Source organism: Notothenia coriiceps, unplaced genomic scaffold, assembly GCF_000735185.1.
Source record: "Notothenia coriiceps isolate Sejong01 unplaced genomic scaffold, NC01 NC01_scaffold00031859, whole genome shotgun sequence".
Classification (NCBI taxonomy): Eukaryota; Metazoa; Chordata; class Actinopteri; order Perciformes; family Nototheniidae; genus Notothenia; species Notothenia coriiceps.
Window position 1 is genome coordinate 65,590 of NW_011364560.1, and position 19,683 is coordinate 85,272.

A 19,683-nucleotide genomic window follows, 5' to 3' on the forward strand; every position below is an offset into this window, starting at 1 on the left:
CACACACACACACACACACACACACACACACACACACACACACACACACACACGTGTATTGGTGAAACCAGTGGAAAACAGAAGCACATGTGGTTGCAGCGAGGCTCAAATACAACAGGATATCAAACCTATACTAGGGTTCAGTGCAGGATTTAAGCCAGAGCTCATGTTCTACCTAAAAGTCCATCTGTCGCTGTTTATCTCATTAGAAGAGCGAGGGGTCTGTAACATCAGGAGGACTTCCAGACTCCGTTAGTCACTCTGTCATCATTTTCAGTCACTCGCGGTTTAAATATTTACAATTTGGGCCAAGTGCAAAGTCAGATGGAGAGAGATAATGGAATTGTTCCGCTTTTTCCCTGGTGGGATGTTATCATGTCCTCTTGTCTCTGCACTAATGATATCACAGATAAAGGGAAACATTCACACAGAGGAGACTGGCCTACTTACTCTTTGGGTTTTGGTAAAGGTTATTTCTCTCAGCTGGAAAGACAACAGTGAAAGGACAAACATGTTGCAGCAGTTTAACATCCAGTATCTGAATTTCTTTTAGGCGCAAAGTTCCCAATAAAATGGACCGCTCCTGAGGCGGCTCTCTACGGGAAATTCACCATCAAGTCGGACGTGTGGTCGTTTGGCATCCTGCTGACGGAGCTGGTAACCAAGGGCCGAGTGCCGTATCCAGGTGAGGGTCTGCAGCTCTGTGGGTTATGTAATCTCATCCCAACTCCAGATTATTGCTCATATTTGATTAATGCAGAGTGCGTGAGAGTGTTTGAGTCTGCTGAGACTCTAGCCATGGATTTGTATTCTAAAAAAAGAGCAGCTTGTTGCATAATGTACATCATATTGTGCATTATGCAGAGCAATGTTCCCTGACGAGTGTGAAAACATGTGAAATGACAGTGTCCTTGTTTATCTGCTATACACATTCTGACATTAAACTGACATTATATGCATTTGAATGAGTAACAGAATAACACAAATGAAGAAAAAGCTCTTATTTCCAACCGTTTAAATACATGCTCCCACACACACCCACACATGCTTTTCAATTTCTCTGGATGATTAAACCTGCAGTAAAGTGGAAGTTGATTTCTATGAACTAGAAGAAGCCTTAACCATCAAATGCAATTTATCAACTCACGACGAAATCTTATGTTTATGCTGGCAATCTAATGTTATAAGATTTATAACATTACATTGTCAGCATTTCGTTTTAGGACGCAGACATATTTAACGGTCTCAAAAATTCAATCGTAGTCATGCTCAACTTATTTCTTATGAGATTCATTTCTGAGTTCATCCTAGCATGGAAGTTGATTGTTGACCTTTAGGATCAGTGTACTGTACTGTATGTTACCAAAATTAAAGCTTAAAGGTCCAAATACTGGCTTCTAGAGCTTTGAACCGCATTTCTTTGTAAAATAAATTAGGTTTTGAATTGTTTTGGTTACACGAAATGTAATCAAAGAATCAAACTTAATTTGTTTAGTGTTTTTAATACAAGTTAGTACACTTATAAGTGCTTCACAGATGATTGACCGTGAAAATAACGGAAAACTAAATAAAAAAATATGATTAAATATAATAAAAGCTATAAAAACACTAATACTAGTAAAACAGTGTTAAAAATGAAAGGAGCAGGGAGAATAAAATCTTATTTGACCTGCCCCTTCTTACAAAAAAAAAGAAATGAAATAACCATTAAAAAGTAAAATAAAAGCAATATTCTTTCAGTCGCGGTTGCTTCCTGTTAATGCAATAACCTCATACAATTTAATTATTTTAATAAAAGAGCTCATAAAAGAAAACCCAAAAAGTGAGACCGTGATGTGAGATGCTTATTATTCCATTGCCTTCATTTCTCCGTGTTCCTCTTTCCAGGCATGAACAACCGCGAGGTGCTGGAGCAGGTGGAGCGGGGCTACCGGATGCCGTGCCCGCAGGACTGCCCCCCCTCTCTGCACGAGCTGATGGTGCAGTGCTGGAAGAAAGACCCTGAGGAGAGGCCCACCTTTGAGTACCTGCAGGCCTTTTTGGAGGACTACTTCACTGCCACTGAGCCTCAGTACCAGCCGGGGGACAACCTCTGAGCGCCACTGCTCTCATCTCATGTCATCCCACCGGCTCTCCACCAGGGGGGGCCCCACTCCACCTCTTCTCTCTCATCCTGTGGCTGTTACAATTCAAAGCTCATTGACTGACTTCTTGACTTCCAAGCTGCTGCTCTGACGGCACACTGACTATCAAATCTGAGGATATTTGGAGGGGTGGGAGGGGGTGCTGGGAGTTAAAAATGGATGATGGAGATGAGTCGTGTCGTGAACCTGTACGTAGTGTAAATATAAATTGCTTGTTTACTTATCTCTTTTATGTTTCATTTTATATTACTTTTGATATTTTGGAAATGTGTGGATTTTTTTTTTAATCCGAGGTCAAAGTAATTTCAGATTTCAGCTCGTAGACAAATTGTGTGAAGCTCACATTTGGTATCAAATCGTGACTTAATAACTGTAGGAATGGTAGTTAGACATCGTGGACCGAAGCATCTCAGAAAATGTTCTTTGGGAGTCCACTGACCTTTTTTACGAGGTGAATATAACGATACTGCTCTCCTCTTCTCAAGGAACTTAGATGTACTATAACACCTGTTCTTGCCTTTTCATGTTTAGTAATATTCTTATATTGTAAGAGAATGCCTTTATGCTTTCTACACACTAACTTAGTGCATCATGGACTCTTCCACCCAAACTTGTATGGCATCTGCACTAATATTAAGTGCATTCATCGCATTTCAGCTTCAGCCAATGATTAATAGATCGACTTAAGGTGACTTTTAGTTCAGCTTCTTGTAGTTGAAAAGGAGGCGGACTTCCTCTCTTTAACTGCAACCATTGTTTGGCTGACTGCTTATTATACTGGCAATATTTTAAAATGTATGTTGCATTATCGTATGGCTGCCAGCTGTGTAAGAATTCTTGTCCTTTTTCGCTTCAGCGGCCAAACAAACAAACTGCCACCTACATGAAGGAAATGAAGGAAGTGACCTGTGTTTGTCCCTCCATAATGTGTATCTTAAAATAACATGTCGTTTGAGACCAAACGTGTTTATTTCACTGTATTATTTTTGGCTAAACATTTCGGCCAGTGTTATGTGTCGTTAAGATTACATAATCCTGTGACCTTTCCTGGGAAATCTGCAGCTCTGGATGACATTTCTCTCATCCTCAAGTGTCAAACTTCTCTCTGTGTGCATTCCAGGACAATACACCTTTTCTGTGCGTATTTAAGTTGATTTTCACGGTCCGAAAAGCGAGCAAGAAGTAGATTTTGTATCACTATGTTTGCTCTAATTCAGTAGATATACGAAACATGTTTTTGGTCTTGGCATTATTTATTGTCTCTGTCTGTTACTTGTACACCTCTGGTTTTGAAATAAACAATCTTGCCACCATCGTCCTGTGGAACACTTAAAAACAATTATCCCTTAACACTTGTGAGCAAGTTGTTTTAATACTTGCCTGTCATGTAGCTTTTGTCAAGGAAATATGCAGAGCCAGGGGAGACTGACAGCAGATATCAATCACACAATAAGTGAGTGGTCTTTAAGAGCGATTGAGATATGTGGTTTACCCTAAGGCTCTACTTGGAGTACATGCACATCTCTTTTGGCTGTTAACTTTAAAGTGAATTAATATGTATGTATTACCTGTTTGTTTATATTCATTGTACTTTTTCCCAATCTTTGTTTCAGGTGTTTAATTGTTTGTTTTGTTCTGACTTAGCTCATTTTGTGGAATTTAGTTTGAATATAGCTTTGTTAGTCTGAGAGTATAGCTTCATAGCCCCTGTTTTATTGTTACTCAAAACTATGCAACACGTCTTAATAATGTAATGTTCTAATAAGGAAATTAACTTTAAGAAAACTTTGTTTGAACAGTTTAGACTCCACTATTGAATGTTATCATCTAATCTCACCTGGCCACTCCGGCTGAGCAACACAGCCTTTCTCTGATTGGACACACCTGAAGCGGTGGAGAATTTGCATATACTGTAGCAGGCTGGAGCTTACACAAGCCTCTGCACCAACAGGAGTGTAAAGAATCCAGGCTGGAACAGGTATGTCACTGTTGGTCTTTCTCCTTCCTTCTGACGGTGTTCTCAATGCATGGTAGGTACAAAATAATATAAATGCAAGAATAGGATTGTTGTGGTGTGTATGTTTAACAATAACTGCATGTGTAAAAGTATTGTCTTGTAATGTTCAATTTTATTTGAATCACACTTCCAAATGACCTTTAGTTCTGTTTTTCTACTCATGAGGATCACTTGTTTTCTGCGTCTTTTGTACTTGCAGGACTGCAGGCTGACTTGGTTAAGATGGACAAATCTGAAGAACCACCAGAACTAAAAGTGTTTCCCATCACAAATAAATCAGAACATTTCCTTCAACCTTTAATCCCTGAAGTCAAAGTAAACCAAATGTTTCACGCCAATCCACATCATAATAGATCCATACCAGCCCATTACATGGATGCAGACTATTTCTGCCAAAAAGGAGCAATTGCAGTTGGACAAGTGAACCAGAATTGTGGGAGTCAGCCAGTTTGTGATACGCGGCGTGATCTGATGGAGCACAAAGAGCCAGAAGATAGAGGAGCAGCTCCTGCCAGGATGAATCTCCATCATCGCCCCCGTCCTGCGGAGACCAGAGCGGGGGACACGAGAGCAGACTGCTCCTGTTTGGAGTGTGGATCTCACCGGTTTGGAAACACTGAGCCTGCAAACACAGACACAACGAGGTGACTGAGAAGGAGCCACCTGTCAGAGAATATCTTATCATTAGCATAATGCTTCAAGGTTTGAAATTAAAAGTAAAACATTTTTAATTTTCAGGGGTGAGGATGAATTTAATTCTCAGCTTCAGAGTGATGAAGAGGATCTTGAGCTTCCCTGTCCGCTAAGATCTGACGATGAGTGGCAACACTACCAACCACGTCAGCCTCCTCACCACTACATGCACAACTATGGTAAGAAAAACTCTATTTATTAATGTATAATAATAATTAATTATAATTAATATATATTATTATGTATGTTATTCCTTTTTGTTCACTGTAAATGTCAAAAAACTGTTAATATGCAGTTTGCTTGAAAAAAGAAGATAATCACATGGACAAGTATTTCTGTTATCATTACTATTATTATTGTTTATATGTCCTTGCTTTTACCAAGTAGCAGCAATACAGGAGTGTGCAAACAATATTATTCCTATATATTTCACAGGTAAAAGTACAGAAATATTATCTGCAAAACTTACAGTATTATAAGTTTAACTCCTCTGAAGTGAAGTATTGTGCATAAAATTGACTCCTTTGAGACTTTAATTGGTAGATATCTTTGTAATCATAAGTGGAAAAATGTTTAAGCAGCACTTAAAGGTTGCAGTGTTTTAAGGTAAAGCACATTTTAACTACTTCATATAATGTTCAGTATTTAAACCTATGACAAGTAATTGTTAGTTTCAGAAGAATGTGTAAAATAAATCATAATTTTACTCTAAACTAAGTGGAAGTACCGTAAAGTGTGCTCACATAAAATACAGGTCTAAAGCGTTTGCAGTACTTGACTGTAGTTGCTTCTAACCACTGTCATTAGCAGCACTTTTTGTCATTATGTATTTTAGAGTATACGATTTTAATTTGGCTGGGTATTTTAACTGGCAACCTGCTTCTCTCTAGCTTATTTTATTTTGGCATTTTCTGCCTCATCATGTGCTTGAACTATATTTACAGACCCCCGTCATACCATGAATATCGGGTATTATCAGCAGCAGTTCAACCCGTATCCAGGCCACAGATACCCTCCTCAGCCATGTCACCACTCTGCTCCCTACCAGCAGAGAGGACCCTGGGATGACTACCAAAACTGGTAAAAAAAAAAAAAACATGCAGAATCTTAGAACAACTATGTGCAGTCCACAACTTTGTAAGCACGCAAAAATGCTGTGACCAAGTGTTGCAGCTGCTTTGCATATTATCAGCTGTCTGCAGGATTGAACTGATGAGCCTTTTCTATCTTTTCTTTCCAAATGCTCCAGGCACCGACACCCTCATGACCCTATGAATAGCATGGTGGCTCAGGGAGGTGTGTCGGTGAACGTGCCTCAGTTCTTCGTCCCCCCGGTGGAGGGCATGTCACAGGTCAGCGTGTTGAACCTGAGCCCTGCAGGAGAGGAGGCGTCTGTCTCACATCCACAAGAGAAGAGAAGAACCATCAGTCTGCCCGAGGAGTGCCGTGAGTCACTTTGATTTAATCATTTAATAGGATGTTGCTCGTTTTATTGTACAAAGGAATTATGTTGTAGGGCACTTGGAAGTACCTGCAGGCTTATGAGGTTACAACTGGAAGCAGGGTGTGTGGTGTATCGTGTTACTAGAAACCTCCAGGTCTGTTTTAGGGGCTTATAAATAGAAATTACATTTATATAAAGGATACACTAATTGTTATCTCTGCTGTTTAAGCAGGAGGTTAGCATAATAAGAACAAGGTTTAAAATGTTGATTCTAATTGTGCTTCACTCATCATGAAGACATTCTGCATTATTTTCACACAACACAATTAAAAGTGTACATTTAAAAAAGTCGAACTGAAACCTTTTCATTGTTATTTTAGAAAAAATGTCTAAATGTGAGATGTTGTTCAAAGTTGCAGAGGTATTTATTCAATGTTATGTTGTATACATTAAAGGGTAATATAGTAAATCAGTATATTACCACAGTAACAAAGAACACCATCTAAAGTTATCAGAATAACATGTTTAACATATTTAACACCAAAACTAGAATAATATTAATTTGTTTTTTTATATTCTTTCTTCTCTTCACAGGAAACATTTTAATAACCTATTCTTCGGACATTTCCTCAGAAATAGTCCCCTTCGTAGACTTCCTCACAAAGCAAGGTTTCAGACCAGCTGTAAGATACTTCCTTTCCACACAGGTCAGATTTAAATAAAAAAAAAACCTCAACAGTTAACTCACAGCCCTGAATTTAATTCCACAGATTGGCATATTTGACAACCCAATCAGACGCTTGGATATCAACAAGTGGAAGGACAGTTACCTGAGAGATGTAAGTATTAAGCATTTGTATTGCTTGCTTGTATTTGTATAAAACTGTCAGAAGTTATGACTTATAAGACAACATCTGTGAGATTGTGTACTTGAATATTCCATTTTAATTTTTTTAGCATGTTTCAGGTCGTGAATGTGTCTAAAATGTGTGTGTTTTTAAACAGCCATCAACCCTGATTATCGTCGCCATCAGTCAAAAGTATAAGGAGGACATTGAAGGATATGCAGTGGACAACCATGGTCTACACACTAAATATGTTCACTCCATGGTGAGAACATCTCCTTTTTCAGTGAGACATCATGCTGATTATAATTGCGAAAAGATTCTTTAACACTTAATCTAATTTTTCAGATGCAGAATGAATTCATCCAACAAGGCAGCTTGAATTTCAGATTCATACCGCTTCTCTTCCCAAATGCATCCCAGGTCAGAATGTGTTTGTTTGCAGTTACTCCATATTTACACCATTTCTCTCTGTACTACTGAAAAACATGACTATGCACTCTCCTTACAGAAGCACGTCCCATGTTGGCTTCAGAACACGCGTGTTTACCGCTGGCCGCAGGACACTGAGGATCTGTTACTGCGGCTGCTAAGGGAGGAGAGATACATTCCTCCTCCGGTCCCGCTGGAGCTCACCCTCATCATCAGGCCCGTGACCCCCAGCTGCAGCTCCAGTGTCAACGCACACCTGTGATCATTACTATGTTGAGGACTTGTGTGTAGCTCATTTGAATTGCAGTAATGTACACCTCCTGTATATCCTGTAAGAAACAATTCATGTTCTATCCAATGTACAGATGTTTCAATAAAGTGTGTTGACTGTTTTACTTCTACACAACACGTTTACCACTCAATTATCTTAACAGTTAGGGATAAATGTCCTGTTTTTTGTTCCCCAAAGGCAGTGCTTGAATTGGCACGGTACTCACCGGTACGCAGTACCGGGACTTCTGATTTTTACCCATCTGCGTACCGTTACTTCTTACTGCGTACCGGCACCTCATGACGCATCTAGGTACGCATATTTGTTGCGTTTATTCCCCTGTGTCCTCCCTGGCAGCTCCATTGATTCCCTCTCTCCTTTCCTGCTGAAAGATGCATGAGTGTAGTCAGGGACGAGGAGTCATTTAACCAGCCTTTCATACTTTTTTTCAGTACAGTGAGCCTTTCTAAAATATACAGTAAAGAGACTAACCCAGCAGCATTATAGGACATACTATATGACCTGATGCAGGCACATGTATGGCTGTGTCAGTTCTGTATGAGAGCCCCGGACACCTCCCTGATTAGTCGTGCAAAAACATGCAATTTCTGAACGTTAAATATTTTGTTTTTAAAAAAAACTTTTCCATGTCTGTTAAAGTTTTTTTGTGTTTCGTTTTAATTACTGAATCAAATATATGAGGATAAGGATAGAGGGAGTCGTATGTTGTACAGATTGTAAAGACCTTTGAGCCAAATTATTGTTTTTGGGCTGTATAAATCAAATTGACTTGAAACAGTTGCTGATTTAGAGTACTGGCACCTTTTTTATTCCAATTCAAGCACTGCCCACAGGATGAATCCCTCTGGTGGTGATCCTCTTAATTTCCCTCTGCCCATTTATCTAATGCATGGATTGTCACGCAATTTACACACAAACATGCCCCCCTCAGGATGAGTTGTAGTAGCTTTGATGATCCCTTAACTTTTAACTTAGCACCATCTTCAGGTGACTAAAATATATTTGTTTAACATGCACACTGATTTTCCATCAGCCTCAACTCTACTTTGTCTTTATTGATAATAAGCAAATGTGTGCATGTTAACCTGCTAAACTAATACAAATTATATCATATTTATTTATAACTTGAACTTTCAAAAAAAGCAACAATGTGATTTACATTTATAATAAGTTAATGAGAACCAACATGCACACAGATTAAAAAAAAGATGGAATAGTTCATACAGTTAAAATTATTAACATAACATTTAAGTGAGCTGTTGCGTTTTTTTCTGACTACGACCTAATTGAAAGCACGTGTAGCCTTTTGAAAAATACTTACAAAGGTACATTTGATTGTTTTGGGGTTTTAGTTCAGTAGTGAAATAGTTTAACATTTTGGAAACATATTTTTACATGCTGGCCCTTAATGTATGACAAAATGTGAGGACAAAAAAGAAAGTGAATATTGAAACCCTGTGAAAAAGACTAAACATTTTGGGAACAACAAAGTGTGCTGCTGCTAGTCAGGGAAATGTTGTTGTTAATTTCTCACCTTGAGCCCCTGATTTGTTCCAGTTCAGTGGGCAGATTGAGGTGCCCCACCAGTAGGGGTGCCCAATTCAGCCCACTGATCTCACACACACCCCTTCAACCGCCCAAAAAGGCCTGCCAGAGCGGCTGGGTCGCCGAGCTCCAGCTAAGAATAACCCGGCCTTCTGGGGGATAAAGTTACCTTGAAGCCCCCCTGTGCTGTGATCTGACCTATACCCATGTGAGGCACCAATAACACAGGGGGGGATATTCTGTCTGTTCCCCCTTCTCCATACCCAGCCCTTTGCTTAGCTGGACTCTTTCCTTCCCCCTGCGTAGCTCTCCTTCGCCCCACCGCCCCAGACCCCCCTCTGCAATGCTGCCACACCGGCAGCTCCAACATCGCAACACCTGTAAATCTTAAATTCAGGCTTGATTTTCCTTTTATCAATCCTCGAGAAGTTTAACCATTGGATTACACCGGCCAGGAAACAAGACAGAGATCACCAAGTGGAAATGGAATAATTGAATAACTTGGACACTTTTTACACATAAGCGGATTGGATTGTATACTGAAGCTGTGATTTTCCATTCACTTCTGCATGAGGAGGCGTTGCCCTCAATTTAAAGGATTATAGCTGAAATTGTCTGCATATCATCATGGCTCAAGGTAGGAGTGTTCCCTCTGTGTCAGCACTGAAATTAACCACAGCCCTTTTTTGCTACAGCACAGAAAGTCTAAGTGATTTATGCCATTATATAAACAAATGGAAGTTTTTCGATGGTTTGTCCTCTTTGGAAAATGTGTTGAAAGTTGGTTGCTATAAATACAGGATATCATGTGGCTGGAGTATTAGCGTTGCTCTCCAGTGACAGACACGACTGCTGCTGCCACTGACCTCTGTCTTCAACTTTCTTTTTGCCATTTAAAAAACAAGTCCACTTTGTAGGCAATCTACTCACACAAGTTGTATTTTCTGTGGTTTGATGAGGCGTAAGGCCTTGTAATGATTTGAACAATAACAAGCAGTTTTCCTTTTAGAATCAGTGCGTTTGTGGTGAAATACTGACTCCACCTGTCCATCCTGAGAAACTCTGAAGGGACTGTTTTTGAGTCTCAGCATTTTTACACGAGGAAGTGAATCATAAGTTGAGCACGCTAAGAGTTCATTCACCGTAACAAGGTGTCTTTTCACACTTTGACACCTGATCCATGTCTGAATGTGCGTCAGTGTTGATAAGGGTGAGGATGTCATTAAATGCCATCACAAAAATGTTCCACTGGACTCAGCAGCTGGGAATCATATTATGTTTGAATAAGCTGATGACATGGAAACTACAGAAGATTCCTTTCTTTTCTGTTTTTTAATCAAACAAGATGTGTTTATCATGTCTTTTGATAAATACTGTACCAAGATCAGACTGTCTTTATCTTCTAAAGTTCCAGTCCTTTGATCACAAAAGAAAATCACCTTCACCTGTTACGGCTTAGCTGCCGCGTGTGATGAGACTCTATTAAAGGAGATTAGTCTCCCAAACAAACCACAGTAATGTAATTAGACTGAACCATAATTATGTGTTAAAGTTGTTGCTAGCATTACATGAATGGGAGAATCTTAGATTTATCAAGGCAGTGGATATGTTTACTTTGTTGTAAAATAATATCTAGATTGTTATCAGGAACTTCTGCTAATTACAGACACGTTTATTCCCCCAAGATGTTTATACCATTGTGTATCCATTACTGAACCACATTCTCAATTGAAGGCCCTAGAGACTTATAGGCCTACAGTATTTAAGTTGAACTATGATCGATGTGGCTCTGCATGAACATGTCATGTTGAGCTGAACCGGTTTGGTTTGTTTTCTTCACATGAGAAACAAGCTTCTCTTTCTTTGCTTTTTTCACTGATCCTATATTAGATTATATAAATAAAATAAGTTCTTAATGGAGCAGTTTAGATTGCTTTCTGAGTTAAAATAAACGTGTCACGGATATCTGAAAGAAGATTTAAGACATATCTTTGGCATTTCTCTGCCCACATGCACATATATCTGCATTTTGACCAATATTTGTCACTTGTTGTTTTATTGGTCTTGCTCTAGTAGGGCCTAAATACTCATTGTGATCATTGTTAATCTGCATGCCCTTTGTGTTTGTCCTATACAGTTATAGTTGGGTCTGACTGTAAAAGGACAAACCAAATATCAAAGAGTATATTAAAACAAAAAATATAATAAGGATACATATTCTAATACAACTTCCAGTGTAACAGAAGCGTCAGTCAGATCTAGGCAAGGCAAGGCAAGGCACGTTTATTTATATAGCACCTTTCAACACAAGGCAATTCAAAGACATTAAGAAAATGGCATTGAAAAACAGTCATTAAAAAGCAAAGATAATCAAATAAACATTAAAGGAAAAAATACATGAATAAAGATCTAGCAGCAAAGGCTGAACCACATCATCTTTTGTTTTTCTCACACGAAGGCGCCTCGAATGGAGTCGCTGCAGCTCAGAGGCCCAGAGGGCTCGGGATCCTCGGGAAGCTCAAAATGTCGGCGGAGCTGCTCATCGCCCTGGCGGCCCTCCTGTCCTGGGGGGTGGTGGGAGTGGTGATGTTTGACTTCGTGGAGTACAAGGCAGTCCCTGGTAAGTCACAAATACTTACATACAATTATCTGTACAGGGTTTCAATCAGCAAATATGCATAAGTATCAATCATACTGTTACCCTTCTCAGACATTCAACAAATCGTGTCGGACCCTGTGCAAGCTGTAAACGACGCTGTTGACGAAGTAACCAGTCTGTTCAATAAGTTTCAAGGTACATACTGTAAGAAAGACACACATCTTTTAAATAATCATAACCATTATGGACTTTATGTAGATAGCACAATGAATGCATCAACCGCTTAACATTTAAAAAAACTTATCATACACATTAACAAATGGTTGTAATTCAACTATGAATGGAAACAAGATAAAAGAAAAATACCTCTCTCTTGATAATCAAAGAACAATAAGATTTTAAAAATCATTGCTATTTCAAATGTTGTAATATATCAATTGTATCTCTGGGTCCCCAGAATGTGCACCTGATTTCAGTGACCCCACTTCCGCTGCCACCTACGCAGCTGAGGAGATATCGGAAGGAAAAGATGGATTTGTTCGCTATTTTTCAGATGAAGAAGGTATGAAAACACATAACTCTACTCAACAACAACAAAAAATGAATTAAATGTGACGTAAGCACGACTCTAACATCCACCTTCCAAACCCACAGGGAACTTCTACCTCAGCTATGTGGACCCGGTGGTCTTCGGCAGACAAGCTTTCCATTCGACTAATGATTTCATGTGTGGAGTTGCGGGCACCTTCAGAGACACACTGTGTGCGATAGTGGACACCATATTGGATACTATATTGGGTATAAATAAAGGTATGTATTCCATACTTAATGCTTATTTCTGACTAGGGAAAGTGTCTGCTTTCCTTTCTTTTTATTTACAAGAGAGTAACACAAAGTAAAAGGAAATCATTTTTGGCATATATTTTGGGATAGTGTGGTTATAAAATAATTTTCCCTCCTATGTTTCCCCAGGAGAAGTTGACATTAGCTACATCGACCCGGTGGTCACAGGCCGAGGATTCTTCAGTGTTACTAATGACTTTATATGTGGAGTGGGGGGCTACATCCAGGGTGTGTTCTGTGCCATTTTGGACACAATTTTGGATGTAGTGAAAGGTATTTACTCTTCCCTCTTAACGTTTCTTTATTATTTAACCTCTTTGAATCCTGCAATTACTATTTAACACATTTCATGTCCTTATCTGTTTTGTATTTTTTCCCAGGAACTGTAGATCTTAGCTTCATGGACCCTGTGTTGGTGGGCAGAAATATCTTCAGTGCTACAAATGAAAGCGTTAATGGTGTAGTGGGCTACATCCAGGAGATGCTTTGCACCATCGTAGACAGTGTACTGGATGTAACAAAAGGTAACTACATCTTTACAATGTTTGTGGTGCAATACAAAACGTAGCATGTCTATATGTGTTGCCTAAATGTGTGACTAAATCAACAATATTAATCAATAACTTAGCTTGTGTTTTTCATGGGTAACAGTACTTTTGTTTCTGTGTTTTAACTTGATCAAATGGTTTTTACCTGTCTTTTAAAATGTCTGTGTAGAATGAAGTAACTCATTGGAGTGTTGGTTTGCTCTTCTCAGGAACCACTGACATTAGCTACATTGACCCTGTGGTTATTGGTAGAAATGCCTTCGGTGTTGCTAACGACATTCTGAGTAAAATATCAGGATACATCCAGGATGTGCTCGGTGCCATCTTGGATGTGATACTGGACACAACACAAGGTAGAGTATTTTAACCTTTTCCCTAATCTACTGTTCAAATGTTTACCACAACCATGTTTACTTTACTGTAGCCTGTTAACTGAAGTTTTCCCCTGTTTTGCTCATCAGGCTTCCAGGATGCTATGGGATTCAGCCCCATGTCAGCTGTGAAGAGAACAGCAGAAATCACCAAAGAGCAGATAGACATGCTCGTGAACTACGTTTCCACAATGATGTTTGGTGATCAAGGTCTGTATGTTTGAATACAAATATGCTACATTAAAATACTGTTGCTGGTATCACTGTGTTTGCTTTTGCTGGTTATTTATACAAAGATAAGTAAGTATGGTAATAGAAGAAATAGCTAACAATTGTATGATTTATTTTGTACAATGTGTTTTATTAACGGCAGCTTTACTGATGTTTCAGGGATCCTTCCAGAAGTGTCCGTTGATCCCATGAAAGTCATAGAAGATGCTTTGTTGGAGTTCTCAGACAAGAAAGAAGTGTTTGTGGCTTACATGTCGAGCATGCTTGTTAGGGATCAAGGTATGCTTCTTTGCATTAGTTATATACTCTACTTTATACCTTTATAAATACACATACTTAAAAATAAAGTGGTGCATATGTGATGCCGGTTTTTCTCCTGTTTTAGGTGAACCTGCTGCCACACCAGCTGTTTCACTTTTTATTTCAGTTTTATCTAAAAGCATCTTACAAGCATAATACTTAATATTTCAAACCATTTGCACAACATATCTGTTTCTTCTCTTTGTTTAGATGAAACTGTGTCTCCCCTCTCTGATATAACTCTGGTATATAGGAAAGGTAAGTAATACAAATGTAGTTTTTTCGTTTGTCTTGCTGTCACATAACATTTCTTTGTTTATATAAAAAAGGTTAGCTGTCTTTCATAACCAAATGGTTTTTTTAAACGCAGGAGAATTTCTGCCACCTATTGAGAAAGGTAACAAATCAACACCATGCACAGAATATATTGTGCAAAACCACAATAATGTTTATTTGGGTGCAATACAAGTTGTCAGCAAACTTGCCACGCACTTGATGCATGTTTGCATTACATTTGATTTTCTTGGAATGAACTGGTCTAAACTTGATTCATGGTGTGTTAAATACAAGACAATAAGCCTAAAGTAAAAGGAAATTGAATGTTAATTTAGCTTGAATAAACCTCATTTTGCATCTAAACAAATATGCATCATGACCACTGTATACCTTCATTTGAATACATATATAATATTAATTAGTATTTGGCGACTGCATCTCTCCCTTTGTAACACTAAATGTTTGCTGTGTGGAACTATGCGTTCGTCTTTTGCTATCAAGTTGCTTTTGTTCCAGTCATCTTGTTTTCTGTTGTGCGTAAAACATTTGTATTCCTATGTTGCATTGAGCATAAAAACATGTCTTTAATATGTATCTTTTGAAGTTGTACGCATGTGTGTGTATGTGGATTGTTTGATCTTTGTTCTGCTGCCGTCAACTTTTACTATAGCAAGACATTTGCGTTAATTGCCGCAGAAAATAGTCCCCGTCAAATAAACTATTTACTGCTGATTAAGTCAAGCAAAATAATGCTTTAAATAAATCAGAATCAGAATACCTTTATTAGTCCCACAGAGGGGAAATTTGCATCGTTACAGCAGGAAAGAGCCACAGACAGTTTAATGTTACATATGTTAAAATAAAATACTAAGTTATGATATAATAAAAAATATAATTAAAAAAGAAAAAGTAAAACAAAAATACTTTTCAAAATACAAATCCTGTAACAGTTCTTAGGATTTAGCTGCCAGGTATATATTACACATTTATTAATGGCATATGTATATAAAAATGAATATATTGCACATATTGCACATAGTTTGATGGTATTTAACAGCAGCAAGTTACACAATTTACAAAATGCAAAAAACACACCTTGTAACGATTCTAAGGATTTAGCAGCCAGGTATAAATTACACAGTTATTAACGGCATATATATATATATATATATGCACATGTTTGATTGGTATTTAGCAGCAAGGGGTATCTGCATCTTCAGTACAACTGTATGAAAGTAATAAGAGATGAAGCATTGTTAGCTTTGGTTTAAATTTGGCAAATTCAGAATGTCATCGTCCAAGGCATGTTTTGTGTATAATGTCTTGAATGGTCATTGTTCCCATTTCACCCCATCCAAATGTTCTTTACCTGTAAATCCTTTTGGAGCTGCATTTCCATGTAAAGACGTAAAGGTCAGATAAGACAGGTCACATGCGATGATGATACAGTTGCAGAGATCATGAAAGCTGCCAAAGATGAAGCTGCTGCTGCTGCTGAGCTAGCTGAAGCCCAGGACTCACAGATTGAAGAGGCTGAAGTTCCCACTGAATCTGCCAGGGCAGCAGACGGGGAAGAGGCAGAGGAAGATGATGGTATTCATACGTTTATTCTTTTTGACACATTTGTTAGTCGGATACAAGATTGATAACAGGCACTAAAATTGTCACTATCACGTCACTAGTGAAACACGTCCACCTTGAAGAGACTGAACATGAACCTTCTCCAGAAGATGAGGCAGAAGAGGCTGATGCTGAGGAAGAGGAGATTAAAGCAGAGGAGGTTGTAGCACATGAGGAGGAGGAGGAGGAGGAGGTAAAAGATGATGAAGGTGTTGCTACAGAAGGGGAAAAGGAATTAAAAACAGAGATAGAAGAAGAAGAAGAAGAAGAAGAGGTGGAAGAATTGAAGCCAGAGGAAGAGGAGACTGAAGCTGAAGAAGAATCAGTCAAAGAAGTGGAGACCAAAACTGAAGATTTGATAGAGGAGGAGGAGGAGGAGGAGGAGGAGGAGGATGAGGAAGAGGAGGATGAGGAAGAGGAGGAAACTCGAACAGAGGAAGAGGCAGTAAAAGAAGAGGAAGATACCAAATCGGCAGATCTTGAGGAAGAAAAGAAGGAAGAGGAGGAGACAAAATCTGAAGAAGATGCTGTAGAAGAGGAGGAGGAGGAGGAAGAGGAGGAGGAGACAAAATCTGAAGAAGATGCTGTAGAAGAGGAGGAAGAGGAGGAAGAGGAGGAGGAGACAAAATCTGAAGAAGATGCTGTAGAAGAGGAGGAAGAGGAGGAGGAGGAGACTAAATCTGAAGAAGTTGCTGTAGAAGAGGAGGAAGAGGAGGAGACAAAATCTGAAGAAGATGCCGTAGAAGAGAAAGAGGAGACAGAGGAAACCAAAACTGAAGAAGATACACTAAAAGTTGAGGAGGAGGAAGAGGAGGAAGAGGTGGAAAAAACTGTAGAAATTCTGGTAGAAGATGAGGAGGATGAGACCAAAACTGAAGACAAAGCTGAAGAAGATACAGTAAAAGTTGAGGAGGAGGAAGATGAGGAAGAGGAGGAGGAGGAGGAAGAGGAGGAGGAGGAGGAAGAGGAGGAGGAAGAGGAAGATGAGGAGGAAGATGAGACCAAAACTGAAGACAGAGCTGAAGAGGAGAAGATGGAAGATGAAGATCTCCTTGTTGACGAAGAATCAGATGAAGAAAAAACTGAAACGACTGAAACTCACGTCCAATATGAGTTTGTAAAAACTGACCAGGACGATCAAGCTCTAGATGATGATGAGGATTTAGAAGAGGAGGAAGAAGGTCGACTGGACCAAGTGGAGAAGATGGAGGAGGAAGAAGATCGACTGGATCAAGTGGAGAAGATGGAGGAGGAAGAAGAAGAAGAAGAAGAAGAGACACCTCTCCAACAACTTGATCTTGAAATTCTAGCAACTGAACAAGTTGCTAATACCAGTGTAGTGCCTGAATCTGATGATGAGGAAGAAGAAGACATTATCGATGAAGACCAAGACGAATACTCCGACATCATTGACGATCAGGATGAAAACAACAACAACAGTGAGAGTGGGAAAACTGAACTCAAACGTAGGAGGAAGGTTCATATTCCCTTTGAGAGGCTGAGAAGATCCAAAGCTGCTCACAAAGAAGAACGCCTTGAGGATGAGAAAGGTACAACACTCTCACCATTATCCTCACATGTATCTCACCAGTCCATTTTCATTATGAGCTCATGAGAAGGATTCTGAATGATGAGTTTGTTACTAATGATAAATAATATGTGTGAATATTAACATGTTTTTAACCACTTGGTTGTGACGAGACTCGATTAGAGCCTAACATGTAACCTATTATCTCCTCATCTCAGGGAATGTTGTTCAAATGTTCTGATCGGTTATGTTGTGTTAATCAAGGCTTCAGGCCGACTGAGTAACTTTCACATAAAACTGTTTTTCATTAAAGATTAGAGAAACATATTTTAGGAACTACTCTTGTTTGTTGTTTTACTGAGAATCAGAGGAGAAGGTAAATAGGATAAATAACAAGACTTGCTAATGTATGGCTACAAAGAAGCCAGAACAAAGTTTAACCACAGGTCACATTGCAAACAGGAACTACTGAAAGATACTCAGCAAAATGTATAGATGGCCTACTATTAGTGGTGCCTTATTTTAAACAAACCAGGGCTAAAAACACCAACATGCGGCACCCAGACACAATATTGAACTCCATTTACGTCGCCAAATTGGGATGCTCTAATCAAACTAATGTCTTTGCAATGACTGTGTTATAGAGAAGCCTCTAAATAAAGCTTTGAGTCTAGTCTTCATCCTCTTGGCTTACAATGCTCTGGTACAATAACACATTTATATTTTACTTTGCTGTGCCTATTTCATTTTCATTAATGAATTGTTGTACTTGACACAGAGGAATGAACTGATATTGATCTTCTAATCTGACAAGAAAGATGAGCACATTTCCCAAAGTGTTTATTTAAAAAGCAAATAAACATGGACTGACCAGATCATTTGAGGTTTTATTTAGATCAGAAGCTCATCTTGACCATGGTGTGAACAGCTCAGCGGAAAGAGGATCTTGTGACTAATACAGTACAGTGCTCCTATAAATGTGCTCTTTTCTTTTTGATGACTCAGTAACTACAAATCTATTTCCTAATGTGCTAATTGTGTACTTAACTGCTCCTGCATTAGACCAAACTGTACATGCCTTAGGCAGTGAGCCATTATGCAGCTTCATTTATAGGATTCTCCATTAGGACAAGAAAAAAAATCAAATATAGCATGTCATCTTTCATACACAGTGAATGATGTGTCAAATGAAATTGATAACTGAAAAACAAGTTATTATGACTTTGTTGTAGATCTCTGCACCTTAAAAATGTAGGTCTGATCAATTATCAATATAATATAGTGATTATGCAAGCAAGATTAATTGTTAAGGCGTGTTGACTTTCTAACACCGACTACTGGTCAGAATTGAAGTATATACTTGTTATATGTCTTCCCTGACCACGCGTAGATTGAAACATTGGCACATCCTTATATATAAGGCTATTCTTGGTGCTCTTCCCCCTTATCTAAGGATGTACATAAATAGAAACTGGATCCTATCGGCTTCGCTCCGAGAACTTTTTCCTTTTAACTCTACCAAAGGTCCGTACTGAACTTGGGAAAAGAGCGTTCAGTTACGCTGCCCCTCAAGCTTGGAACCTGCTTCAAACTGAGCTGAAACTCAGAGAGCTGGTCTCATTAGAAACACTCAAAGCAACTTTAACTGACCTCGAAGCAGGCCGCTGTGTCTGTAAATGCTTTGGCTAAACTTGGTGCATGACTGTGTTGTGATTGTGTGTTTTTTAATTGTTTGTAACTGTAAAACTGTCTGTAACTGTGCTGTTACCATTCTTGGGCCAGGACTCTCTTGAAAAAGAGATTTGTAATCTCAATGAGACCTATCCTGGTTAAATAAAGGTAAAATAAAAATATAATTTGACACAATTCGTTATTAAAGGTAATAATCTTGAAATTGTGCACCTTCTTCAGTTTACTTCATTCCAACTTGACTTTAACATTTCAGAACGTTCTAA

General features: G+C 38.8%; 4 protein-coding genes and 1 long non-coding RNA gene across 5 annotated transcripts in view; 4 read left to right on the forward strand and 1 right to left on the reverse strand.

The window, feature by feature from the left end:
• The window catches only part of fyna (FYN proto-oncogene, Src family tyrosine kinase a), an 18,773-nt gene extending 15,314 nt beyond the window's left edge, over positions 1–3,459 (forward strand). Inside the window, exons 11-12 of the mRNA XM_010788565.1 lie at positions 554–685; positions 1,888–3,459. Coding sequence (XP_010786867.1) covers positions 554–685; positions 1,888–2,096 — 341 coding nt within the window. The 3' untranslated portion in view covers positions 2,097–3,459. The remainder of the gene's footprint in view (positions 1–553; positions 686–1,887) is intronic.
• A 636-nt stretch (positions 3,460–4,095) lies between these two features.
• Positions 4,096–7,967, forward strand: LOC104960497 (adapter protein CIKS-like). The gene is made up of 10 exons (XM_010788566.1): positions 4,096–4,174; positions 4,361–4,805; positions 4,900–5,033; positions 5,799–5,934; positions 6,104–6,300; positions 6,893–6,981; positions 7,069–7,137; positions 7,304–7,408; positions 7,492–7,566; positions 7,655–7,967. The coding sequence occupies exons 1-10, from the start codon at positions 4,168–4,170 to the stop codon at positions 7,835–7,837; spliced, it is 1,440 nt and encodes a 479-aa protein (XP_010786868.1). The 5' UTR covers positions 4,096–4,167; the 3' UTR covers positions 7,838–7,967.
• Positions 4,446–9,498, reverse strand: LOC104960496 (uncharacterized). The gene is made up of 3 exons (XR_799991.1): positions 9,402–9,498; positions 8,073–8,228; positions 4,446–4,783 (listed from the first exon to the last, which is right to left on the reverse strand). It is a non-coding gene; the product is annotated as an uncharacterized lncRNA (long non-coding RNA).
• A 114-nt stretch (positions 9,499–9,612) lies between these two features.
• On the forward strand, positions 9,613–17,815 carry LOC104960498 (golgin subfamily A member 6-like protein 22). Its single transcript, XM_010788568.1, has 14 exons — positions 9,613–10,049; positions 11,871–12,032; positions 12,123–12,206; positions 12,469–12,573; positions 12,666–12,821; positions 12,984–13,127; positions 13,235–13,378; positions 13,612–13,755; positions 13,864–13,983; positions 14,164–14,283; positions 14,515–14,562; positions 14,675–14,701; positions 16,030–16,173; positions 16,263–17,815. Exons 1-14 carry the CDS (start codon positions 10,040–10,042, stop codon positions 17,813–17,815), a joined length of 2,961 nt encoding a protein of 986 aa, XP_010786870.1. The 5' UTR covers positions 9,613–10,039.
• Positions 17,816–18,643: 828 nt separating this feature from the next.
• The window catches only part of LOC104960499 (nucleolar protein 58-like), a 5,062-nt gene continuing 4,022 nt past the window's right edge, over positions 18,644–19,683 (forward strand). Inside the window, exon 1 of the mRNA XM_010788569.1 lies at positions 18,644–18,648. Within this exon, the coding sequence (XP_010786871.1) occupies positions 18,644–18,648 (5 nt within the window). The remainder of the gene's footprint in view (positions 18,649–19,683) is intronic.

Bases quoted from the DNA above. Each gene is read 5' to 3' on its own strand.
- LOC104960498 (XM_010788568.1), top strand. The intron at 12,822-12,983 runs GTATGTATTCCA...ATGTTTCCCCAG, and splicing joins TATATTGGGTATAAATAAAG to GAGAAGTTGACATTAGCTAC. The intron at 13,756-13,863 runs GTAGAGTATTTT...TTTGCTCATCAG, and splicing joins GATACTGGACACAACACAAG to GCTTCCAGGATGCTATGGGA.
- LOC104960497 (XM_010788566.1), top strand. The intron at 5,034-5,798 runs GTAAGAAAAACT...CTATATTTACAG, and splicing joins CCACTACATGCACAACTATG to ACCCCCGTCATACCATGAAT. The intron at 6,301-6,892 runs GTGAGTCACTTT...TTCTCTTCACAG, and splicing joins CAGTCTGCCCGAGGAGTGCC to GAAACATTTTAATAACCTAT.